This window comes from Schistocerca gregaria, chromosome 8 (genome assembly GCF_023897955.1).
Source record: "Schistocerca gregaria isolate iqSchGreg1 chromosome 8, iqSchGreg1.2, whole genome shotgun sequence".
NCBI classification, from domain to species: Eukaryota; Metazoa; Arthropoda; class Insecta; order Orthoptera; family Acrididae; genus Schistocerca; species Schistocerca gregaria.
In genome coordinates, this window is record NC_064927.1 from 379214142 (window position 1) to 379239489 (window position 25348).

General features: G+C 42.5%; 1 protein-coding gene across 1 annotated transcript in view; it reads right to left on the reverse strand.

The window, feature by feature from the left end:
• Positions 1-25348, reverse strand: part of LOC126285205 (odorant receptor Or2-like) — a 65771-nt gene that overhangs the window by 20145 nt on the left and 20278 nt on the right. The window contains exons 3-5 of the mRNA XM_049984510.1: positions 17591-17871; positions 10418-10517; positions 7348-7449 (exon numbers count right to left, since the gene is read on the reverse strand). Of these exons, the coding sequence (XP_049840467.1) occupies positions 7348-7449; positions 10418-10517; positions 17591-17871 (483 nt within the window). The remainder of the gene's footprint in view (positions 1-7347; positions 7450-10417; positions 10518-17590; positions 17872-25348) is intronic.

The window sequence follows — 25348 nt, forward strand, 5'->3', positions numbered from 1 at the left end:
CTGAGCCGGCCGCGGTGGCCGAGCTGTTCTAGGCGCTTCAGTCCAGAACCAGGCGACTGCTACGTTCGCAGGTTCGAGTCCTGCCTCGGGCATGGATGTGTGTAATGTCCTTAGGTTATTTAGGTTTCAGTAGTTCTAAGTTCTAGGGGACTGATGACTTCAGATGTTAAGTCCCATAGTGCTCAGAGCCATTTGAACCATTCCTCAACTGAACTGCCAACTGAGCTTTTCCTTCTCACAGTATCTGTAATCTCAGAAAGAACTTGAAGCGTATCTCTTCTTTCTTTGGTATTTCCATATCTCATTTCTTCACGGCTAGTCTCTCAAACTTCAGTCTACTATTTAGGAAGTGCAACGTTCCGTCGACAGCGAGGTCATTAGAGACGGAGCATAAGCTAGAATTAGGGAAGGATGGAGAAGGAAATCGGCCGTGCTCTTTCGAATGATCCATCCTGGAATCTGCCTTAACCGATGTAGGGAAATCCCAGAAAACGTAGATCAGGATGGCTGACCGCGAGCTTGCACCGTCGTCTGCCGAATGCGAGTCCAGTATGGTAGCCAAGCACAGCCTCGCTCGGTGTCCGCTTTTCATCACTACTAAACTGTGGCCTGAGTTTATATCTGTTCCCGAGTACTCCTTACAATCCAGTATCTGATTTCTGAATCACTTTCTGACGATGATGTACTCTAACTTAAATCTTCCAACATCTCCCGGCCTTTTCGGAGTACATCTCCTCCTCTTGTGATTTCTGAACAGAGTATTCTCTATTAATGACTGAAAATTTATTGTAGAACTTAGTGTTTCTCCTGTCTCATTCCTGGTAGGAAACTCACATTCTCAAGTAACCCTTTCTTCTACTCCTCCCCTACAACCACAGTTCAGTCCTTAAGGACTATTAGTTTTTGATCTCCCTTTCCTTACTGGATTAGCCGTTCAGAATCATCATATACATTACCTCCTCATATGCAGTTTGCGACATCGGTATGTGTACCTGAACTATTGTTGTCGATGTTGGTTACTTTCTATTCTGTTGAGAAAAACCATAGCACTGAACCTCTCATAATAACTCACTCTCTGCCATACTTTCCTTTTAATAACGAATCCTGCTCCTGTTATACAATTTTCTGCTGCTGCTGTTATTACCCTGTACTTGTCAACGAGAAATCCTATTTTTTTTAAATTCCATTCGCTGATACCTATTACATCTGGAATGAGCCTTAGCATTCCTATGTTCAGATTTTCTAGGTTCCCTACCACATTCAAACTTCTAACGTTTCACACACCGAGTCGTAGAACGTTATCCGTTTATTAGTTATTCAATATTTTTCACATGGTCAGCTTGCCCTTGACAGTCCCTCCCCAGAGATCTGAATAGGGGAATATTCAAAAATTTTTTGGTGGTGGAGAGATCATCATGTCTTTTGTTCGGTTTACTGATATAAAACTATCCATCTCTCAGATACATTGTCAGCAATGTATTTCTCAAGTTAGGGCTTATTTTTTATAGTAACAGACTAATTCAGAGAAGGGTTGTTCTCTTTACCTGTACTATTCTGCTTCGGATTTACTCCCCGCTTAGGTCGATACTCGTTCCTCTGATTAAACGCTAGCGGAATACCTTCACTTTGTGGTCTCGGACGTCAGGAGTGTTGGTAATCTCACTTCCGCTACTCCTTAATACAGGCTGTGCCCGTCAGCTCTCTTGCGGTCAGGGACAGCTAGCGTAGACTACCCATCATCTAGCCCAATCAAGCCTGTCAGACGTGTAGCTGCATGCTTCACAAGTACACAAGCGTGCTTGCTGGAGTATGTACAAATTGGTCTCGCCTCCACAGATCTCAGGTATGCTTGTACAAGCATCAGTTCGTTTACCAGAAAATGTCGATCTCAGATGGCAGTCAGTGGCTTTGGCAGCCGTTTTGCTTGTGTTACGAAAGTAACAAAAGAAGAAACGTGAGATTTGGAGTGAAACCTGGTTAAAGAAACGGAAATATTATTGCCACATTAACCACTGGCAATAGACACGATGCGGAACCAGTCTCTCAGTATTACTGTCATTCTTCCCTTTTTCTCCATGTAATATGGTATTCTTTCACTTGTCTTACATTGCAAACAACCCTTGCACAGAATGTCAGACAGTCGAAAATCCATGATGGTATGTATCAATATAATGAAAAAGATAATGCAAATCAGATCAATATAATGCAAAAAGGTACAACAAAAAGACTGTCGGAAATTTAGCTTTTGGCTAGCAAGGCCTTCGTCAAACAATAGAAAACCTCCATGTAGGCACAAAACTAACGTAAACGCTACTCACACACATATGCCCACAGTCTCTGGCTGCTGGAGCCAGACTGCAAGAAGCAGAGCATTAAAGGAGAGGCAACTGGGTGGGGGTAAGAAGAAGGCTGGGGATGGGAGTGGGAGAGACACCAGGGTAGGGTTGGGGAACGCTGAAGTGCTGTTGAGAGTGTGCAGGGATGAGGTGGAGAGTGGGGCAGCTAGGTGCAGTCGGGAAGTTGGATGGTGGGCGGGACAGAGAGGGAGGGGGTTAGTGGAATAGAGGCCTGTATGGCGCTGGAATGAGAACAGGAAGGGGCTGATGGGTAAGAGCAATGACTAACAACGTTTGAAGCCAGGAGGGTTACAGAAACGTAGGGAGAGTTCCCACCTACACAATTCAGAAAAGCTGTTGTAGGTGAGAAGGATCAAGATGGTACAGGCTGTAAAGCAGTCATTGAAATGGACGTTCTGCTGGACGCCTCAGCAACAGGGTGATCCAGCTGTTTCCCCACTGCAGCACTACACAACTCTATATTCCACCAATGCACTCAGTCGTTTTACTTCTCTCCTTTCCCATTAACCCCCCCCCCCCCCCCCTTCCCAAACTCTCCCCGACACTCACACAGTAGCAGTAAAGTGAGCGTATAATCGCGATTCAACATAGACATTGGCAAGGACCGAACGAATACAACAAATTACATTCCTTTTTTTGAGTTGATAATTCTAATTTACCGCGGAACATACGTATTATAAAACATACATACTTTTCGTCATGCATCTTGCATGGTGGATGGCTTCCATAACACTAAAAGGGCTTTATACATTTCTCATTAGTTGGTGGTTTATGCGAAATGTAGAAAGTAGCAGACATAAGGACATGGCCCTGATGCTGCGCTACGTCACAATTACGTATTTAATTCCAGAAGATATTCTTTAAAGTGACTTCAAGATGGTTGCTTGACCGGAACTAGTCGTCGGGAAATAACAGCTTTTAGTGGTTCCATGTACCCAGGAGCTCTGCACTAATGTCTTCAGAATTTTTGTAATTTATTAACATTTGTTTGTAATTTATTAACATCTATTTCAGGCCAAGCATTTTGAATTTTGACTTAGTCAGACCTCTTCTTTCACAAAAAGCCTTCTGAGAATGATTACATTTATGCCCGTAATGTAAGTACAGATGGTTTCTCCACATGCACTTCTCTAAAAGAAAGCTAATTTGATGGCGTTATGTCATGAATTAATGATTTTTCATAGGTCTGAAGAACCCGTTTAGTTTTCCGATCTTTTCCAGTCCCAAGTAATGACGGCACACCAAGAAGTTGGTCACTGCCATAATTAGAATGAATTGTAGGGTGTTGTTTACCGTGTCGTTACCTATCAATGCTGAAAGTAATTTCGCATGCCAATGTACAACAATAGCGTGCAGTTTCTCATCCTTAAATTACTTCTTAATTTAAGCAGCATTTTTCCTGTGGCGATGGCATAATCATCGATATTCTTGATCCAGCTCCTGGATAGTAGGTACCACGAGAAGTGCTCCGTTGTCACTGATTCTAAATCCCTAAAAGGGTGTAGCAAGAGAGTCTTTACTGCTTGACATACTCTTCTTCTGTTGACTTGTGGCGATGAAACATTTCAGCTGTAATGAGAGCCTAGTTGAATTTGATGTCATCAGTACGGTAGGTTGAACTAAGAAATATTTTTAATAAAAAACTGAAGGTAGTAAATTAAACTACCGAAATATGCGTACAATTGGGGGTGCTGAATTAACTGTTATTTTTGTTTTATTTTTAACCGCATTTATGTTCCTCTCAGCTTGAGTTTGTCATTAATATGTCACGTCATCCTGTCAATGTGATCAATGAAATGACAACACGTTCACTTAAAAAGAGATTGAAGGAAACAACCTTTCTACATTAGGTAAGTAACGAACTCTTGGTGTACAAGTCATGTTTTACGAAGTTTATAGATTTGTTTTTAAGTTCCAGTGTTGCCACGCCCCTTATTCAAACGTACCCAAATTTCACACACGACTGTGGCGTAGGATGGTAGGGTGGAGCAAATTGGGAAGGCTCAAGAAATATCAATAGGAATTTAAAAAAAATGTGTCCTGTAAGTGACACTTCAGTGATCACAATAAACAAGTCAGTAAAGTAGAGAAACAAAATTATAACCTGCCTAAAACGGTATAGAGAGTTTTCAAAACTAAAAACGCCAAGGAAGGTGTAATGGATAACAGAGACTTAATAATTGCAGCACATTTCATACATCGACACTAGAAATAAAGTACAAGGCTGCAGCCAAATTCTAAATTCTTCTATATTCTGCCCCCCCCCCCCCCCCCCCCCCCCGTGGAAACTAAGTTCATCCTGCTAAAATGATAGTAGTACGGCAAAGGCACTGCAATGTGGTGGGCTTTCTCATCGAACGAGGATAGTAGGCATCAGAGGGCAGTTCCCAATCCAGAGGCAAATTAATAAAAGTAGTACTTCATTGCTCCTCTGTAGCTAAAAGGAGCTGCCCCACATACAGAACTTACTATTAATGAACTGCTGCTGGGTTTCCTTTCTGCACGCCACTCCTCCTCCCAAATGTGTACGATGATCGATGTCCTGGTACCCAGAACAACATCTCTTTTCATATCCGCTGTAAACGAAGGAGAGTAGCAGCTCGCCAGCCTCCGCCTAGAGTCTGAAAATGGGGTCACTTCCGCAATAAACCTGTAGTCGCCCTGATCCCCAGATGATCTTTAGTTGATGGCCTCTGGACACGTAGCTCTTGCTGATCCATACATCTGGCTTGGATAATCAGTACAGCATCACTCATAAATATTATGAAATTGAATCAAGCGTGCTTTATCATCTTTCTCCGCAGCAGCTTGCGGACAAGTGTCTCCACTTCTCCTGAGGCCAGTCCAGCAAGTCAGGTAATGATAACACTATATCGAGAAGTTCAGCAGGAATAAAATTCTAATGTTTAGTCCGCACAAGCCGAGCAAGGACTAGCGACTAACGTGTAAGCGTGCTATATCAGTTCCCAATTGCTGAAGCCACCGTTAGACGAGCTAAAGAAGAAAGTTGCTTATCAAATACGAAGCCAAGTAACCTTGCTGAATTTTGCACCTTCAGAAGTATACTGAAAATAAGAAAAAGGAATAGACCTATGAAGTAGTCCAAACTAGCACGTAAAATAAACAACGAAGCTTTTAAAAAATATAGGATATATTATGTGCCAAATTTTTCAGATTATTGAAATGCTATATGGGATAATTCGCAAGTATCTCGGGCGTTTCATAACATGAGTGCATGAAAACTACAAGTCATACAGAAAGTAGACGCATATCACTGGCTAGTACATACCTCCAAGTTCACTCACACTGCAGATGCTTGATATTGCCACCATTAGTGATGCAGCGAAGGTTAATACCTGACATTAATTAAGCTTTCTGCTGCTTGTCGCCAGCGAAGGGGCGACAGAAGGTCGCTTCGTAAATCTGTTCACTGGGTTTCCTGTCTGGAGCCGCGAACTAATTAATTCGCTGGGACAATACGGAGCGAATGATTTGTGTGCGCCGTGTGCTATGAGACTCCATGTCGCGGACTGAGGAGGCCCTTCCGCCGGAGGTTCAAGTCCTCCCTCGGGCATGAGTGTGAGTGTTGTTTTTAACGTAAGTTAGTTTAAGTAGTGTGTAAGTCTAGGGACCAAAGACCTCAGCAGTTTGGTCCCTTAGGAATTCACACTCAGTTGAACATCTGTCTGCATGTTCTGACACGGCCGCCCCTGATGGAACGCTCCGCAACTATGCCGCATCTATTACGAATCCAGAGATGCTCTATCCATCTAAACCTCTTGTGCTCTTATAGCTTTTGCCTCGCCGTTTTCCGAAACTATAGACGTAGTTATGAACATCCAGTAGTTCTATTCTGATAGTTACGATACTATTTAACAGTCAAAATCTCCGCTTTTTTAACAAATTTTTATTAGGTCGATTTCTTGTCTGTTCTTGCGGCATAAATTTTTGCAGTTGATTTTCAGCCAACTTCCTGATGACCTGGAGACACGACTCTTTCACCATGGCTCACATCTGGATGACAGTGAAATATTCACTCTCCTTCTTGCCTGGTGTGTGGGGGAGCGTTCTTCGTTTACCATTGTCATATCCCGGTGAATTAAAGATTTGGAACTTTGGACATGGGTCAGCAGAACTGGGTGACAATGTTACTAGTCCGGTGTTTATGGGAGGGTACTTTGTTTATCACTGTCATTTTCCAATGACCTAGGGACTTGAAACTTTCAACATAGCTGAGAACTGGATGAAATTCCAATATTAAAACGCTTTCTTGTCTGGTGTGTGCCGGAGGGTACGTTGTGTAACACTGCTATTTCCCCTTCTTCTGTTTCAGCCTGGATAAGAACGATTGCTAATATGCCTCTGTATGAGTTCCATTCTCTCTAACTTTTATCGTCACATGATATTCACGAGATATCCTTACGAGAAAGCAAAACATTGGTTAGGTGGAAAGAAACTGAAATAAAACTGAAATTTACCATGTATCTGTTGTAAACTCAGCGAAATGTTTGAAATCAATTAAAAAATTACACAGATATAAGACTAACAGGCAGTAATTAACTATTGAAATAAATATAACACGCTTTAAAATGGACTAAACCCCTAAAAAAAATTCTCCCAGCCACAGGCAGATTCATGAACCCATACAGATAGCCCTAAAATCTGTGCTGTGTGAAATTTTAGTAGGTATGACAACGCTTGTATTATGAAGTTTGATATTTAAATAATTATTCCTTGTTTTAGACATTGTAATTTATGTGCTAGAAATTACACTTGTTATGACGATCTTTTAACAAAGAAATCCACTGCATAGTGTTTTTCTACATTGATCTTTGACGTAAAGCTTTCGAAAGGCTTGCGACATACACTCCCGATACGGCAGTTTTTACTCGTAGCTGCACTGCTTGGTGACCTGTGCACTAGATATAAAAAGCAACTCTCTAAATAGCAGAATATTTAACTGAACTGAGCAGCGCCGGTGGTCGGGTACCTTCTCAGTGATGCGATGAGCAGCCCAGCAGTAGATATACATCTGGCCGCCAGGAAGGGGCAGGAAAGCCACACACCGAAACACGGCGCTGAAGTCATCGCTCTGGAAATATAAGGAGAGCAGAGTGCCTAAGTATCATACTGTATTAACATACTCATCAAAATTAAAAATAAATTAATTAGGGCCTGCTGTATGGTGCCGGTTGTTGAGGTAGCCACTGGGAGTCTACGCGGTGCAGGTAGCTTAAAGCACTGAACCATTGTTCAGGAGTTTAAGCTAGCTTACTTGCAACCTCGCTCGTTCATTATCCAATGTGTGTGAAGGTGGTTCATATGGTTCAAATGGCTCTGAGCACTATGGGACTTAACAACTGTGGTCATTAGTCCCCTATAACTTAGAACTACTTAAACCTAAATCACCTAAGGACATCACACACACCCATGCCCGAGGCAGGATTCGAACCTGCGACCGTAGCAGTCACGCGGTTCCGGACGGAAGCGCCCAGAACCGCACGGCCACCGCGGCCGGCCTGTGTGAAGGTGGCTATAAGACAGCAACTAAAGACGTTTTGCGTTTTCAGATTCATCAGGTACAGTTTGGTTAAAACTATACTGCGTGATTCTCGTCGAGAGTATGGCTCTTCGCCTTTTGAAGCTCAAAGTATTCTACTATGGCACGACCACTTTCAAGACAAAGGTTGTCAATGCAAGTGGAAATCTGTAAGTCGACCCCGTGTGCACGTTGAGGACGTAAGGTACATTCGACATCTTTGCTAGTACATCATAGAAGACTGCTCGTCGGGTCAGCCGAGAATTATCCATTTTTAATGTATAGGGACCTGCTGAAAAGTAATACCTCCAAATTTTTATGTGAAACGGAGGTCATTAATGCGCTACGTGACAGTGCGAGAGAAATGAATCGACTTGAGAGTTCGAAGCGTTCTTCCACACTAGGAGCACGCACTCTTTCAACATGACATTGTCATACCACACACGGCCGCTGCGGCATCTGCCAAAATCCAGTGTCTTGGTTTTACTGTCATAGATCATCCCCCATACAGTCCCACGTGGCCGCGTTCGATTTTCAGCTGTTTCCGAAATTTAATTTTAATAACTTTCAATGAATTTGCTTTGATGGTGGTGAAATGATGCACGCAGAGGTGAGGTTTTGACTCCGTCAACAAAGTCAAACAATCCACAGAGACGGTATCAACAAACTGGTCTGTCGTTGGGAGACATCTGTTCGTCACCAGGCTGACTATGTTGAGAAATAAGCATCTACACATGAAGAATAAAGCTGTAGAACGTTCATAACATTTGATTTTAAAATCCTTCACAGTTTTACATAAAAATTGGGAGGTATTACTTTTCACCACTCCCTCGTATCTTTCTGGCGTGTTTTACGGGATCGTTTGTGTTCCAAATCAAACAAGTTTCAGTAGCTAGAAACTCTTCATTATAGCGATAAAGAACAACGTGTAGTTGTGAATTTATTTTGGTGTTTGGACACGGAAGACAACAATTTCCTTTCCCATTTAGTTTTCAGTGATGGGGTTACGTTCTATTTAAGTGGAAAAGTGAGCCGTCGCCACGTCAGAATATGTGGAACATACCTAAGGTTCTACGCGCTTCAGTGTGGAGCCGAGCGACCGCCACGGTCGCAGGTTCGAATCCTGCCTCGGGCATGGATGTGTGTGTGATGTCCTTAGGTTAGTTAGGTATAATTAGTTCTAAGTTTTAGGCGACTGATGACCTCATAAGTTAAATCGCATAGTGCTGAGAGCCATTTGAGCCATACCTAAGGGATTGCGTGCCTTCCGCATTCAGACACCAAGACGAATCGGAACAAACCTCCACAACCGTTCGTTTTCAGACTTCGACAATCTCCAGACCCGAGCTCTGCGTTACCGGATATGGATTCCTTCTTGAAACCGAGCAATGTGTTTTTTCGGAGAACATACTAAGCGCTGTCGGTGTTTTTTGGTACGCCCTGTATCTGAAATAATGTAAGGATCGTGGACAATACCCGTGAGTCTTATCGCATTTGGTAATATACAGACGCAGCGACAGCACAAAAAGTTGATTTAAATGTCGAAGCAATTAAGTTAATATTTTACATCTAATACAACAATGTCGGCAACTGTAACTCAACATACGTCACTTGTACAGGTTGACAATTATTGAACTATGTGAAATAAAATTGCCATAACTTCTGAACGGTTTGCGTTAGGATGTTCAAACTGCGTGGTTGGATGTGGGACATGATGGGAATTAGTGTGGTTTGGTTTAGCACCGAAGCCCATTTTCATTTGGATGAGTTCGCCAATAAGCAAAATTGGCGCATCTGGGGATTGAGAATTCGCTTTTCGCGATCGACAAGTCTCTTCACACTCAGCTGGTGACCGTATGGTTTGCTATGTCCAGTCAGGGAATAGCCGGTGCGATATTCCTTGATGGAACGGTGACTACCGAACGGCACGTAAAGATTCTGGAAGATGATTTCACCCCCCCCCCCATTTATCCAAACTGACCATGATTTCGACAATATGTGGTTGATGCAAGACGGAACTCGACCCCATCGAACCAGGAGAGTGTTTGATGTCCTGGTGGAGCAGTTTGTGGACCCAAAGACCACTGGCATGGGCCTCGATTTTTCGCCATATTCTCCGGATATGAACTCATGCGACTCCTTTTTGCGGGTCTATAGTAAACACACGGTGTACAGCTATAACCCCAAAACGGTTACTGAGAAGTAAACAGATATTCAATAGGTCATTGACAGCATCAACGTTCCGACACTTCAGCGTGTCATGCACAATTTCGCTATTCGTCTGAGCCACATCATCGCCAATGATGACAGGCATATCGAACATGTCATAATCTAAATCCGAACATCTGTAGTGACATTTAAATGTCTCTTGAAGTGTGTGCACGCCGTAGTTTGTAAGATTTTTTTCATGTAGCTCAATAATTGTCTCTGTGTATATTAAAACAGGACCGTGAACAGAAAGTAATACTGCGTAATACAGCAGTAGCACAGAAATCGCGGGTAGTACTATAAAGTGACTTACATATGTTGCCTGAAACAGCAGAACGCAGACGGACAAGACGCTAAACATGAATTGCGTCATTGCAATGGGACTCATCATTTCTTCCAAGTATCTGGTAAACCTAGAACAAAAGCAAAACAAGCGAATAAGCAAATGGAACTAGACAAATGTTTACATTAATTTAAGTATCTCCTAGTGTTTCTTGGCCTACGGTTGATGTTTTCCCAAATATTGTACTAGCACGACGTAGCAAATATTCGAACTTCTTATACTGAAAGCACCCGCAGTGCTGTTGTCCATAGGCCTATCTCTGCTGCTGCTGTAATTTACGGCATGCTATTTGCTATGAAGTTAGCTAAAGGGTAACAATCCATGGTCTAGGTAATTAAGAAATTTTCAAGCTGTTGCCATGACTGTGAATCCACACAAGAAATTATTTCAGTGGACTACCAGTAATTGAGATTAAATCTTAAAGAACGCCAACCAGTGCTGTTGTCAAAACGTTGGAAGAACTTTCAGTCATCGTCCGTAGTAGCCAAAAAGAACATAAATAGATAGTTTATCATGAATCGTTACTATAAGTCAGATAAATAACGTATTAACGAGTTGTAAATTTAGTGCAAATACCGATAGCGACACAAATCAATGGAGACTGAGAAACTATTTAACGTGGTGTATTAAAGGGCGACTGTTTCCCGAATTTGAACTATGTTCAACTGATGTTACAATTTTTATCAAAATTTACAGATGCAGTGGCAGTGATGCATTTTAGTACATAGTCAGAAGGGTACAATCAATGTACAAAATTAGTAAGAAATATAAATACAAATGATCAGTTAATAAAACTGCAATCGGCCAAAAGAGTGAAAGGGATTTAAATGTTCTGAGTACACAGAAAATAGAAGAGTTTCTTGGTTAAATCAGCTGTTAAGTGTTCCTTCCAGCACCAAAAGATATTTGGCACTCCGCATTGCTGAAGTAGGTCAAAAGCTTTCCCACCTAAATATACTACCGTCATGTGTTAGGCGAAGGCACACAGCGGAGTAAAGGCAAATAAAGAAATAATCTGGTGAAGGAGGTTGTGTGCACTGCTTCAGTGCCAGCTGTGTGGTCCTCTTACATACGGTAAGACCTAGAGTCAAGGTTCGATGGAGCGAAAATCTCCACCGACCTTCTGAAAGTAAATGGAGACATTATACTGCAGTGCAGCCACCATCACGCCCTAGCTGCCAAAAATACGGATGCTGCAGAATCTTTGTAGTGATAATGGGATGATTTCGAGTCATCAGTGAAGATTCAGCCAACATCTCCAAAGGCCTAACCTGATCACATCCTCCTCCTTTGAGTGCAGTAGTGAGGAAGATCTTAACCACATTTTCTTCAGCTGCAACAGATGATGTCAAGAAACTACGAAACTAATTAATTCTAGCCGGCCGCAGTTGCCGAGCGGTTCTAGGCACTCTGGAACCGCGATACCGCTACGGTCACAGGTTCGAATCCTGCCTCGGGCATGGATGTGTGTGTTGTCGTTAGGTTAGTTAGGTTTAAGTAGTTCTAAGTTCTAGGGGACTGATGATCTCAAAAGTTAAGTCCCATAGTGCTCAGAGACATTTTTTTTTTAAATTAAGTCTTTGACGTCCTCTCGTAATGTTTTACCGACTAACATTCAATCTCTTTAGCGAGAGAAGATATAAATGTGTATAAACTCCTGTATGATTTTATAACAGAAAGGCGAATAAGAGTATAATAAAAGCGATACTTTTATCTTTCTAAAATGTTTTCCATTACAATACAGTGAAAAATTAGGTGGTATGTTCCTTTTGGACCAAACTGCTGAGGTTATCGGTTCCTAGGCTTACACAGTACTTAATAACTTAAACTAACTTACGCTAAGGACAACATACACACTCGAAACTCCTACGGAGGGAGCGGCACGAACCGCGGCAATGCGCCTGAGACCGCGCGGCTGCCCGTCGCGACAAATGAATAGTTTTGTGTGTGGTATCAACCCTCATTTTTGTATCAAGTAGGGTATTTTAAAGTTCTTAGATCATTGATTTAATTCCATTTTAAATGTATTGTGTCTTTTAACGGTACAGGTTGCTACATACTTAGATGTATAAAGATCGTTCTGAGACTGGCTGTACGGATGAGGTTCAAAAGCTAGTAATAAATAAAAAACAGAGAAAACAACATACAAATTTCAACTGTATGAAGTGCACAAGGCTCCTTAGCCGCAGCTACCGCCATTTTGCTGCCTCACTTCGTATCCAACGCAGCATCTAGTAGAAAATTGCTTCATTTCCTATATCTTTGAACGCCACGCAAATTAACGAGTGGATTACGTAAAACGAAGTTACTCATAGTAACAATTTCGTGACATTTAAAACTCTTTGATGTGTTAGGGACCAGTTATAGTGCAAGCACGATCTGAAGATGCATGTTAGTCATTTACACTGCTCTGTAAAACTAAAAGACGAGCTACATTAACACAATATACTATTTGGTGAAAATGAATGAACGTGATGGGGTGTGTTGCTAGGAGTCTGCCAATCGTTCACAGAAAGTTGGACGTCACACGGCCTGTGGCCAGCGTAACTGCAATGCTGAGCGGGGCTGGACCCGCAAAACGAGGCATCAGCGGGCAGCTACGATGCACTGTGACCACCATGTTCTTCATTACGACGTGGACTGGAGGCAATATTTAGACGACTTCACACTGTTAAGAATCACCAGGAAACGGAGTGTGACGAGCGTAGCCTAGGTTTTGCTCGCAGCGAAGTTTCCAGTGCGTGAGGAGCGTTCCGAAACACAGAGACTGGTGCCCGGAGGAGAGAGAAGGTGGCCCATCACGGTCAACTACAGCAGCTCATGACCCCCTACATGTGCAATAGGCAGAAGAGGAGCCAAGTCAAATAGCGGGTACGGTTGCAACCGCATCTAAGAAGAGTGCAAGGCACACAGTCTCGAGCTCCACAGTGGCTAGGCGATTGCACAGGGGCGGACTCTTTGCCTGAGGAACAGTACGTCGTTTTGCGTTGACACCCGCACGTCGGCGGCACCGTTCGTGATGGTTCCATGAGCACGGGGACTAGTGTAGTATCGCCAGTGTAGTATGTGCTGTAGTAATGACAACGAGGCTTATTACACTGAAGATTGATCATGAACTCATAAGATACAGGTTTCGAAGTGAATAAATCCATGTACTTGCTTTACTTCAGTTGTGGACTACATCATTGTAGTGAAATACATTATAGTATCCTGTATTTATTGAAGAAGCATATTTTAGCTAATGTATGCAGTCGTCGAGGGACACCGAAAGCAAGATATTCACAGGTATTTAAACCATTTTGAACTACTTACTAACCGGTGGGACGTTACAACGTGACCACTGATACTGTCACAAGGCTCAGTTAGAAGCGTCATAGTCATTTTTTGCTTTCTTAGCCTGTATAACTTATGTCGAATTGCCGCGCGGGGTAGCCGTGCGGTCTTAGACGCCTTGTCACGGATAGTGCGGCTCCCTCCCGTCGGAGGTTCGAGTCCTCCCTCGGGCGCGGGTGTGTGTGTTGTCTATAGCGTAAGTTAGTTTAAGCCAGATTAAGTGGCGTGTAGGCTTAGAGACCGATGACCTCCGCAGTTTGGTACTATAAGACCTTACCACGAATGAAATTAAAAACTATCTCCAATTGATGTTGTTGTTTTATTGACAGAAAACAATGCTCTGATGACGAGAACTTGACTCGCATAGTGTTTGGAGTTGTATCGTAATAATACTGATTTAATTTTTATCTTCATCACTAAAAGGGAGAATCTGTCATTTTTATAGTCATGAGTAAAAGGGAGAATTTCTGTAATTTTTTGTCACTTGCTCCATTCTTCTCTTGCTAGGGGATGTTATTGTCTCCTTCTTGCTGGTATATGTACGGACAATTCATCCACGTAAGTCTTATTGAGTAATAAGTGATGGTGAACGAAATTCATTACATTGTACTTCTTCATTTTAATGTTAAAATTTTATATTTATTACACAGAACCCGTTTGTTTTATACTAATGAAATGCGACTTGCCAGTGCGAACAAAAACTGGCTCACTTATAATTGTAAATTTCACGGTCTTGAAGTTTTTAACTAAGTCAGTTTATTCCAAAGGTAATACTTTGTGTCCTTAATACTTAGTTACAGAGTGAGAGAAAAATACATTATGTTCAAATATTTGTTATGTAAAACTAAAATATGGTTTTCGTCCTCACCGAAGTGTCCGAAATTCTGTGTGATCCGATACCACCATTCGATAATGAATTATCCGATTTTGTATAATTATCCGATATTGTATAATTTAATCTGAAAGAATTTTCGTTTCTCCTTCTCGACTCAGATCGCATGTAACGGACATTACAAGTTGGAAATTAGAGTTATCTGCCTTCACCTACCAGAGATAGTACTATCCTCCAATGCATGTATCACAGCTCGCAACGCTAGTATTGTCCATGTCAATATGTTGTATGTCAAGTCCTAACAAATCCTAAAAACCAATAGTGCACCTGTGTTATAATGTGCGCATGCCTGTAAAATAACTAACAGAAAACATCAAAACCTGTCGCCGATAAGTACAATAAGTTGGTGGCTGCACCGGACAAATCATCTGGTCCGCAGCTGATCTTACGTCATACCTATCAGCTTGAATTGAAACTGGAAGCGTTTGGCCGTGGACCGTTTCAAGGAATTACTTTCAAGTGACGCTACACTTGTATGTCGAAGTGCGTCTTAGGCGCTCTGATGAGCCTAGCGTAACAGACAAAATCGATTGGCAGCAACGTCATTTCACTTGCGGCTCAAGGTACCCGCTCGGCTCATATGTAAATGTGCACCTTCACATACTAACCTAGCGGGTCGCGAACTGGTAGGCGGCAGCGACCTGCTGTCAGTTTCTGTTTTTCTAGAGAGCACAAAGGGGCGGCCAGTCTTAGTGGAAACGCCACTGTTGTGTGCTCTAAGTATATATACGGTCATAAGCAATGTGGTTCACCAAATGCTCACCGAGTGGCGTATTGGCCATTCGTGAGAATGCTGCTCGTAACTGTGTACGCACTTTGAGGGAAGTTGAAATTAGGCCGACCGATGTGCTTGGTGTAAGCAGTAACTGTTTACAATGTACCACGGTGGTGTAGGGGAAATCGAGACGAATAATTTTATACAGACACTTGTGGTCGATCAAGACGGGTCACCTCAAAGTGACCTACAAAACCCATGTAAGCTACAGCGCATGCACGATGCGCGTGATTTTCCATATCCTCTCGCCTTCTTATGTCACCACCACAGCCGCTATTAACTCTTTGAAGTTCTTTTCTTTTTCTCACTAACACTGTGCTTGAATTTAATATTCACATTGTTCTTGCGCTAATAAATTGTGAAACTGACATTTTTGTGTATCTATTTTACCTTATAATGTCGTGAAATTTAAAAGCGAAAACAGTTTGTTTCTCTGGCTATTTTACTACGAAACTGCTATTCTTGTAAGGGTTAGGCTTAGATCGAATTGTAAAAGTAATTAATTTCTGCAAAACATTTAGGAAATTCTTTTATCTTTCACCACTCACACGGGGAAGTTTAAGTCACTAATGTTAAAGAAATAAAAAATTTCTAAAATCTACCTGACTTAAAGCTATACCGCTAAGAGCGAAAGAGGACACTCAACATCCCGCTCGATGCGCAAACACTGTGCCTTAGGAGGCTTTGAGGACAGTTTTGGTTGTCTCCCGGCTTGATATACCACAAGTGTCCTATGTCAAATTATTCGTCTCGACTGCCTCTATACGACTGTGGTATGACGTGAACAGATATTGTTTAGACGCTGCATAAAGCTATCCTTATTGGTGTCTCGTCATAGCAACACCTTTAATATACGTATTGTTCGTATATAGACTTATCTCTGCTGGTTTCGCAATACTGAACTCTGGGTTTTAACGCTTGGAATCATATTGCAAGTAATGTCAATGACAGACTGCGAATCGAAACACGATAGTGAAATAACACACATACTTTGATCTCCTTACATGCCAGATTTCAGTAGCAACGGGTCATTGTTATTATACTGAATAAACTGACCAGGCGTGAGTACGACTCTCTGACTGATTGTTACGCACAATTTAATTATGTGTGTAGGAGGTTCATCCATTCCGAGAGTCGAGAATTTCCACGATTTTCGCTTGTTATCGAAATTGATACTGGTAACATATCGGTCACAGGGTTGCCAAGACTTTCGAGAATATTTTAATTTCAATCTAAAAGTCGGATCCAAATGACAAAACAAAATTTTTTCTTATCATATAGTTGCAAATTAACATGTTTCTGACTTTTTCCTTTACTTGCGCTTTGAAATCTTTCTTCTTGCTAAATTTCATGATTCGAGATAAACGGGAATTATTTTACACATTTTGATGAGTGAGTATGCGAGAATAAAATTTGTGATATAAATGACCACATCTTTTGACTCAACTGGTTTAAAAGCTAATGTTAATTATACCACCAAGAGACCATAAACATCAGTACGAGATACAAATTTCAACTTAATAAGTCTACCCGTTCCTGATGAAAAGGGCTCTTAACAAAGGGGCGGACGTACAGACTTATAACGAATGACAAAACTTTTTTTCGTGTGGTATAATTACAAATTAACAATTTTCGTTTTTTTCCCTTTGATTTTAATATTAGCCCTAGCTTCTTGCCAAATTTCGTGATTCTAGTCCAACGGGAAGTAGGTTTTGATGAGGGAGTCTGCGAGTGTCAAAATATGTGGCATAAATGGCCGTATCTTTTAATTGCGCTGACTTAGAAGCTCCAGTGTTTTCGTCGCCAAGAGACTGTAGACCTTAACATGTGACATAAATTTCAGCCCGATACGTCAGCCCGTTGCTGAGAAAAAGGGGTTTGAACAGTCTACAATAGCGTATTCCTATAACGGTTCCGTTTTTTACTGACTGAGGTACTGAACCCTAAGAAATATAATTTTCTCATTACACTCTCCATTAACTCTCAAGTAAAATAAATACCTTGCAGGGAATTGCGTAACATTTCATTCCTATTTGCATCAATCCGTAAGAAAATTTAGGCAGGTTGTAATGCCAAAAATGGCGCTGCGCCAGTTACGCCGTTCGCCTTCTGCCCTTCCTCTGTCTATCACCGTCACCCATACCTGATGATCTCCTGGTGCCTCTCGATGCAGAGGCACAGCTCCCTGTGGGCGGCGTCGTGCGCGTTGGCCGTCTGAGCCACACAGCCACGTCCGCGACTCTTCTCGCTGTTGCAGACCGCTTCATCGAGACGCAAGTTGGTCAACCGTAAGCTCAGCAAGTCCAGCTGCACCGCCACGAACTCCATGATCCCCATGAAGAGGCAGTCGAAGCCGAGGGTGATGTTAGCTATGGTGAAGCTCGAGACGCACTGCAGTGTGTATGATAGCTCGTACAATGGCACCTAAAAAAGAAACAGTGGGAAGTCAGTAATTCATGTATCTTGTCGTACTAAAATAATTGCTAAGAAAATACTGTTATTTGTTTAGGAACTATGCATATTACTGCAGCATGGGAAAAGCCAGATCACTAGCATTCGTGTGGTGTGTGATTCTGGAACTGAGATGTAATTTTGGCGTCGAAATTACGAGAATTCCTTAGTAGCGGCACATAGCTCTCACGGCTGTCGTCTTACATGTCTCAGCTGTGTCAGCCAGAATCACGTTTCAACTTCCCGGCTCTTTTTATGTACTTTTCCTTTTTACTTTTTTCTTATTTCTTTCGTACTCTGTCTCGATTTTGTGCTATAATTATCACCCAAGAAATCATACCGTTATTTTTAACTACATTGATTACCAACACTGATTCATTGCCTTTAACTTTATAATTTAAAATTTAAGATCTGTGGTCGAATCACGTTATTCGTCAGTTCTGCATCAACGTGTAGTACAGCTGACAGCGATTTTTTAAAAGTAAAATATAACTATGTTCCTTTCACGGAACCCACCGCATAATAATTCACGTTATCAGTGACCTGAAAAGATTGTCTAAATCACCGTGACCCAGCCTTTCCGAAGTCTACCATAAAAGATTTTAGTGGGGTTATCGAACGATGGAAGGAGCCGCTGCTGTTGCTGTTTCGCGGTTATGTTTCCCTATTTTTCTGATTTCCCGCGTAATGAAATTTTTGTTCGGCTGTAAGCATTTTGAAGATTTATGCTCTATTTATGTTTCATGTTTAAAATTTAACGTCGAAGTAACTGAATGTTACATGTGTAGTTTAACCCCACAGTTCGCATTTTGGCGGCCTCCAGCAGCAGAACTATTTTACCTTTCGTTGGGCGACTGAACCTGAAACGTTTCTGTCATGAGAAACAGCAGCTTTACTTGGAATATTTGCCACTATGATCGTTTTCCGATCCCTGAACACATGAGTGATATCTCACTCTTTGGCTACCAGAACTTGTGTTAGAAATTTGGAGGTGTAATGATAAGTTACATGCTTGACTTTAAACGAACATGAGCGATCTGTTCATGTTCAAGTCAACCATGTAAACATGTAATCCTCTGGTTTTTATCTGAACCAGAATTCCGATGACGTCTAACGCCAAAACGTGTAAAAATGGACTAATGAATGAAGAAATACTGGTTTCTAGTTTCTCTGCATTACATTTCCTTCATCTGCATCCAAATCAGGAAAACTCCAGACTACGTAAATTGTTCACCATGGTCACTTCCCTCCTGGGCTTGGTGCAGGAAACAGGATCTAACGGTCAGTCCTAAGAAGACTGTTGTAGTACCATTTACGAGGAAGCAGATCCAACACATATAATGGAATCTCAAGCTTCTCGATGAAACTCTATCAATGAAGAGAATAGTGAAATATCTAGGGGTAGCCATGGATGAAAAACTATCGTGGACCCATTACATAAGGAGCGTCTGATCCAAGGCGAAAGGTACTCTAATGAGTACCAGGAGAGATTGTGGTGAAAACCAGGGCTTAAGCCCCAAGAGTATGTACTGGATATACACCACGGTAGTAAGACCTATGGGTCGCTTATGGGGCTACAGTGTGGTGGAGAAAGGTAGAGCAGCAGGTAGCTGCTAAGGAGCTTGTTAAGGTGCAGAGTTTGGCGTGCTTAGCCATTACAGGTGGAATTAGCAGCACACTCGCTGCTGCGATGGAAACCATACTGGACATGCCTCCATTAGATCTGTGGATAAAGATGGAGGCAGCGGCTAGAGCACAGTGCAAGTTAAAGACTGGCAAAAACTGGAACTCACTGGGGTATCCAGGATCTCGCGTTAAAAAATACTGAGGTAGTCATAGGTATCGTTGGGGAAATACCAGCCGACATATAATAACTCCTAGCTCCTTCAACAAGCCTTTCAATGTAGTAATGGGAAGTAGAGACCTCTGGGAGATCAAATCTCAACACCGCAATGTGGACATAGTCTGGTTCACTGACGGTTCGAAAACAGACCAAGGTGTTGGGACCGGGGTATATGGAGTGCAGCCAAGGCTGGAGGGTGTAATCTCTTTACGGAAAACGGCCACTGTGTTCAAAGCAGAAATATCTGCTGTCAGGGTGTGAGTAGAGGAGAATTTGTGGAGGTGCTACAGAGGTCGTAGCATTTTCATTTATTCAGACAACCATGCAGTCCTGAAAGCAAAAAGATCAAAGATCGTGGCAAAAGGCCCCAAAGTCCTTTTGGAGCTAGGGGAAAGCAATAGGTTAAACCAATTGTTGGTCCATGGTCACTCAGGAATTATTGGTAGTGAGCAAGCCGATAGGTTGGCCAGAAGAGGGGCGATGATACCATTAATTGGATCGGAACCTGTCATGACAATCACCAAGGAAATGATCAAAATAAAACTACGAGACTGGACAAGGAGATACCATGTAGACTATTGGGCTAAAGTCCAACAGCAAAAACATGACAAGGTATTGATGCCGAAGCCATGTTCTAAGAGAAGTCTCATAATCCTCGGCTTGAACAGGAGAGAAATGAAACTCATGGTTCTACTACTGACAGGCCATGGGAACCAAAAAACACATACATACAATGGGGTGAATAGAAGAAGACCCTAAATGTAGGATGAATAGTGTGGGCGAGGAAACCGCATCACATCTGATCTTCGAATGCGAGGCACTGGAGATTAAAAGACACAGAATATTCGGATCAATCAGCCCCGACGAAATTGTCTGCACTGTTCAAGGGCACTGGTTGGCTTTACTAGAGACACAGGGAACGATACCGCACAATAAACTGTTTCGGTGCGAGCAGGAGCGGTCTTGAGCAACGTTGTTTTTGCTTCCCTGATGAAATCAAATCAAATCAAAAAATCCCACTTGTACACCTTTGTGGCAGAACTGCATCCCAGTTTCTGTTGCAACAATTTTCGATGGTACTGTACGACGATATGGAGACTATACATAGAGCGGTCAGAAAAAATCTGCATGGGAGATTGTGCTGAGAAATAACTTTTAAGAGGAAATTCAATATGTTGCGCTGTTTCTGAGCTACTTAGAATTGACGTTAGCAAATCAGGTCGTCTTTCTCGCAGCCTGAAGCAGCCCACTCGCGACAGCGTCTCGAAACGCGTTCTTCGTTTGGTTTTCTCGAACCGAACAACAGTAGCTTTTGCTCTCTTGGCTTAAATCTGTCACTTCCGAAACAGCATTTGAACAAGTGGTAACTCACAGACCACCGAGTTTCGTTGCGTTACTGTACTGTAGCGCGTGCCAGTGCTTGAGAGGCTAACTTCAGTTTTAAATAACTCGGAAACGAATCGAATTTCTTTCTGAACAATTAGTTATCGGCACAATCTCCACTGTAGCATCCTTACAAGCATTTTAAACTGTGTATGACCACCCTGTATACAACTGCATATTATGTTGGTTACATCAAGGGGTACGCCTGGAACAAGTTTTCGATTTAAATCCCACTATTATCGAATTTGTGTAGGGAAATGGAGAACTGGCATGAAAATCAGAACATCTGGAATGGATTTCAGACATAGAATTTTAAGTGGACTTCACTGAACATCGGAGACAATGAGACACTGCAAGGCCTGAAACAACTTACACTACTGGCCATTAAAATTGCTACACCACGAAGATGACGTGCTACAAACGCGAAATTTAACCGACAGGAAGAAGATGCTGTGATATGCAAATGATTAGCTTTTCAGAGCATTCACACAAGGTGGCGCCGGTGACGACACCTAAAACTGACTGATATGAGGAAAGTTTCCAACCGATTTCTCATACACAAACAGCAGGTGAACGGCGTTGTTATCATGCCTCGTGTAACGAGGATAAATGTGTACCATCACGTTTCCGACTTTGATAAAGGTCAGACTGTAGCCTATCGCGATTTCGGTTTATCGTATCGCGACATTGCAGCTCGCGTTGATCGAAATCCAATGACTATTCGCAGAATATGAAATCGTTGGGTTCAGGAGGGTAATTCGGAACGCCGTGCTGGATCCCAACGGCCTCATATCACTAGCACTCGAGATGACAGGCATCTTATCGGCATGGCTGTAACGGATAGTGCAGCCACGTCTCGATCCCTGCGTCAACAGATGGGGACGTTTGCAAGACAACAACCATCTGCACGAACAGTTCGACGACTTTTGCAGCAGAACGGACTATCAACTCGCAGACCATGGCTGCGGTTATCCTTGACGCTGCATCACAGACAGGAGCGCCAGCGATGGTGTACTCAACGACGAACCTGGGTGCACGAATGGCAAAAGGTCTTCTTTTCGGACGAATCCAGGTTCTGTTTACAGCATCATGATGGTCGCATCCGTGTTTAGCGACATCGCGCTGAATGCACATTGGAAGCATGTATTCGTATTCACCATACTGGCGTATTACGCGGCCTGATGGTATGGGGTGCCATTGGTTACACGTCTCGGTCACCTCTTATTCGCACTGATGGCACTTTGAACAGTGGAAGTTATATTTCAGATGTGTTACGACCCGTGGCTCTGCCCTTCATTCGATTCCTGCGAAACCCTACATTTCAGCAGGATAATGCGCCACAGCATGTTGTAGGTCCTGTACGGGCCTTTCTGGACACACAAAATGTTCGACCGCTGCCCTGGCCAGCACATTCTACAGATCTCTCACCAATTGAAAACGTCTGGTCAATGGTGGCCGAGCAGCTGTCTTGTCACAATACGCCAGTCACTACTGTTGATAAACTGTGGTATCGTGTTGAAGCTGCATGGGCAGCTGTACCCGTGCACGCCATCCACGTTCTGTTTGACTCAATGCCCAGGCGTATTAAGACAGGACGTTATTACGGCCAGAGCTGGTTGATCCGGGTACTGATTTCTCAGAATGTATCCACCTAAACTGCGTGAAAATGTAATCACATGTCAGTTATAGAATAATATATTTGTCCAATGAATACCCGTTTATCATCTTTTGAAACGCCCACATCGCAAATGCCCTCCGCTTCACTAAATCGCCAAGTAACAGTTCATGATTCCGATGGATTTTGTACGGTTAGCATCGGAGAATACACCTCAGTGCCAACCAAACAGTAGTGTATTGAATGCCGGTGCGACGTGCGACTGCACGAGCGCTGCCTCCCCGTGCATAGACGAACCCGCTACAGTCTCAACAGCATTTCGCATTGTAATCGGTCGGCCACTACGGGGTCTGTCGTCTGAACGACCCGTGGCTTCGAACTTCGAAATCATTCTCGCCACAGCTGCATTTGTCAACGGACCTTTACTCGTTCGAATCCCTTTCCTATGGCAATAGGATCGTAACGCTGAACTAGCACATTCCCCATTCTGATAACACAGCTTCACTAAAAGCGCCTTTTCAGGTAAAGTCAACATGCTGCGACTGCTGGCGCATCTGTTTCTCTCTCTCATTACAGCTCGTTTTATACACGATTGTCATGTGCAGTCAGTGGCGATTTGCTGTCCAGCGCCATCTGTCGGACATTTTTTGAACGTTTGTATTTTTTTGGTTCTAATAAAACCCCATGTCATTCCAAGCATGTGTATCAATTTGTACCTCTCTATCTACATTATTCCGTGATTTATTCAGTTTTCAAATTTATACTGACGTTTTGATCACCCAATATGTCGAAAAGAACCGTTGTGGACAGGTCCCCCAACCTGTGCTACGCCCCCATATCGCAATTCACGTAACGCTGAATTATGCCAAATTTGAGACACTCGAGCACATTCCGTACAGTCTCAATTTCTGCCCATTCGTTTATCACGTCTTCGGTCTCTAAAAAAAGGGGGCTCGAAGGGACGACGATTGCTGTCCGACTAGGATGTGCACTGGGGAGTTGCAGACTTCTTCATCCAGCACGACACGTAGTTTCCCCTAATGTATATCTTCAAGCTGACGCATCGGTGGGATAATTGCCTCAATGGTTCAAATGGCTCTGAGCACTATGGGACTTAACATCTGTGGTCATCAGTCTCCTAGAACTTAGAACTACTTAAACCTAACTAACGTAAGGACATCACACACATCCATGCCCGAGGCAGGATTCGAACCTGCGACCGTAGGAGTCGCGCGGTTCCGGACTGAGCGCCTAGAACCGCTAGACCACCGCGGCCGGCTTGCCTCAATGATCAGTGCGATTTTGCCTGATTGGCATGCCGATTCTGGACTGTAACGTCTTCGAACCGAAACTTGTTGATCTCGCGTTATATTTCGATAAACATATTTTTGATTATGGAACTAAATACGTCACAATTATGAGGCAATCTGAGTGCGAAAATCTGAAATATTGTCTGCGTCTGTCCGTATGCCGACAGTAATAACAGCTATATTATATCTCAAGCGCTCGAAAAACAATTAAAGATTACTGATATTTTGTTTTGTTAGCAATTTCTACTGTTGAGAAATGTAAGACACAATACCAAGTCATATGCAGCGCGACTCCATTTCGTTCGCAGTTTCTCCCATTTCGCCTTCCTTGCACTCAGACAGCGTGCGGGGGAAGTGTGCAGTCAGGCTGAACGCTGTGGCAGTCGTGCCAAATTTGGGCCGTCCATTCTTTGAAGAATGATGTCAGTGTATGATTATACCTCTCAATGAGTGGATTACAAGAGCATTTTAAATTTTACAATTGGGTAAATAACTATACGAAATAATGAAAATCAAATTTTTGTTTGCCCTTGGAAGCTGTTTGATAGACAATACGTAACTGCCATCTAAAATTTTAAACGGTATTTTATCAGTGGAGCTTAAAGGTCGAGCAGTATAAAACGTTAAAACTCAGCAAAACAGCCTCGACAGCAACAGATGTTTGTTTTTAATAAAGAAATTCGCCAAACAGCAGTGCTAATTGAAAAGTTATTCTTTTTTTTCACTACCAGTTTTGACAATTCAGCTGCAATCAAGTCTTCGAAGGAAGCAGTGGAGAATATACGACACCCAGAAACAAGTGGCCCCAGTATGCTCAATGCGATAATTTTTGAGATGTGCATATGAGGTCCGAAGATGGCATACTGAATTACTGAAACTGATAGTGGAAATAAAATAACTTCTCTATTTGCACGGCTCTTTGGCGAATTTCTTTGTTAAATATTTTACCAGCCGCTGTCCCAAGTCCAAAATGCATCAACAAAGTCTGGATATTTGTTTTCGTTGGCAGTCGGATTCGGTCTTCAATTTAGACCATCTTCAGGCCGTAAGCACCATGATGGTGGCCGGTGATAGTGTAGAGAGTCATACCCGTAAGCCCTCGTTTGTCCGTTGTAATGTAATAAAATAATTATTTTTATTATTTTGTGACTATAAGTGTAACGTAATAAAATAAAATATGAGCCGTGACTTTACAAAAAGAAACACACATTAATGCAATGCCTCAGTATAAAAGAGAAATAACTAATGTAGGAATATTACTAACAGTGTAAAGTGTTGTTTAATTTAGCCCGACGTGTA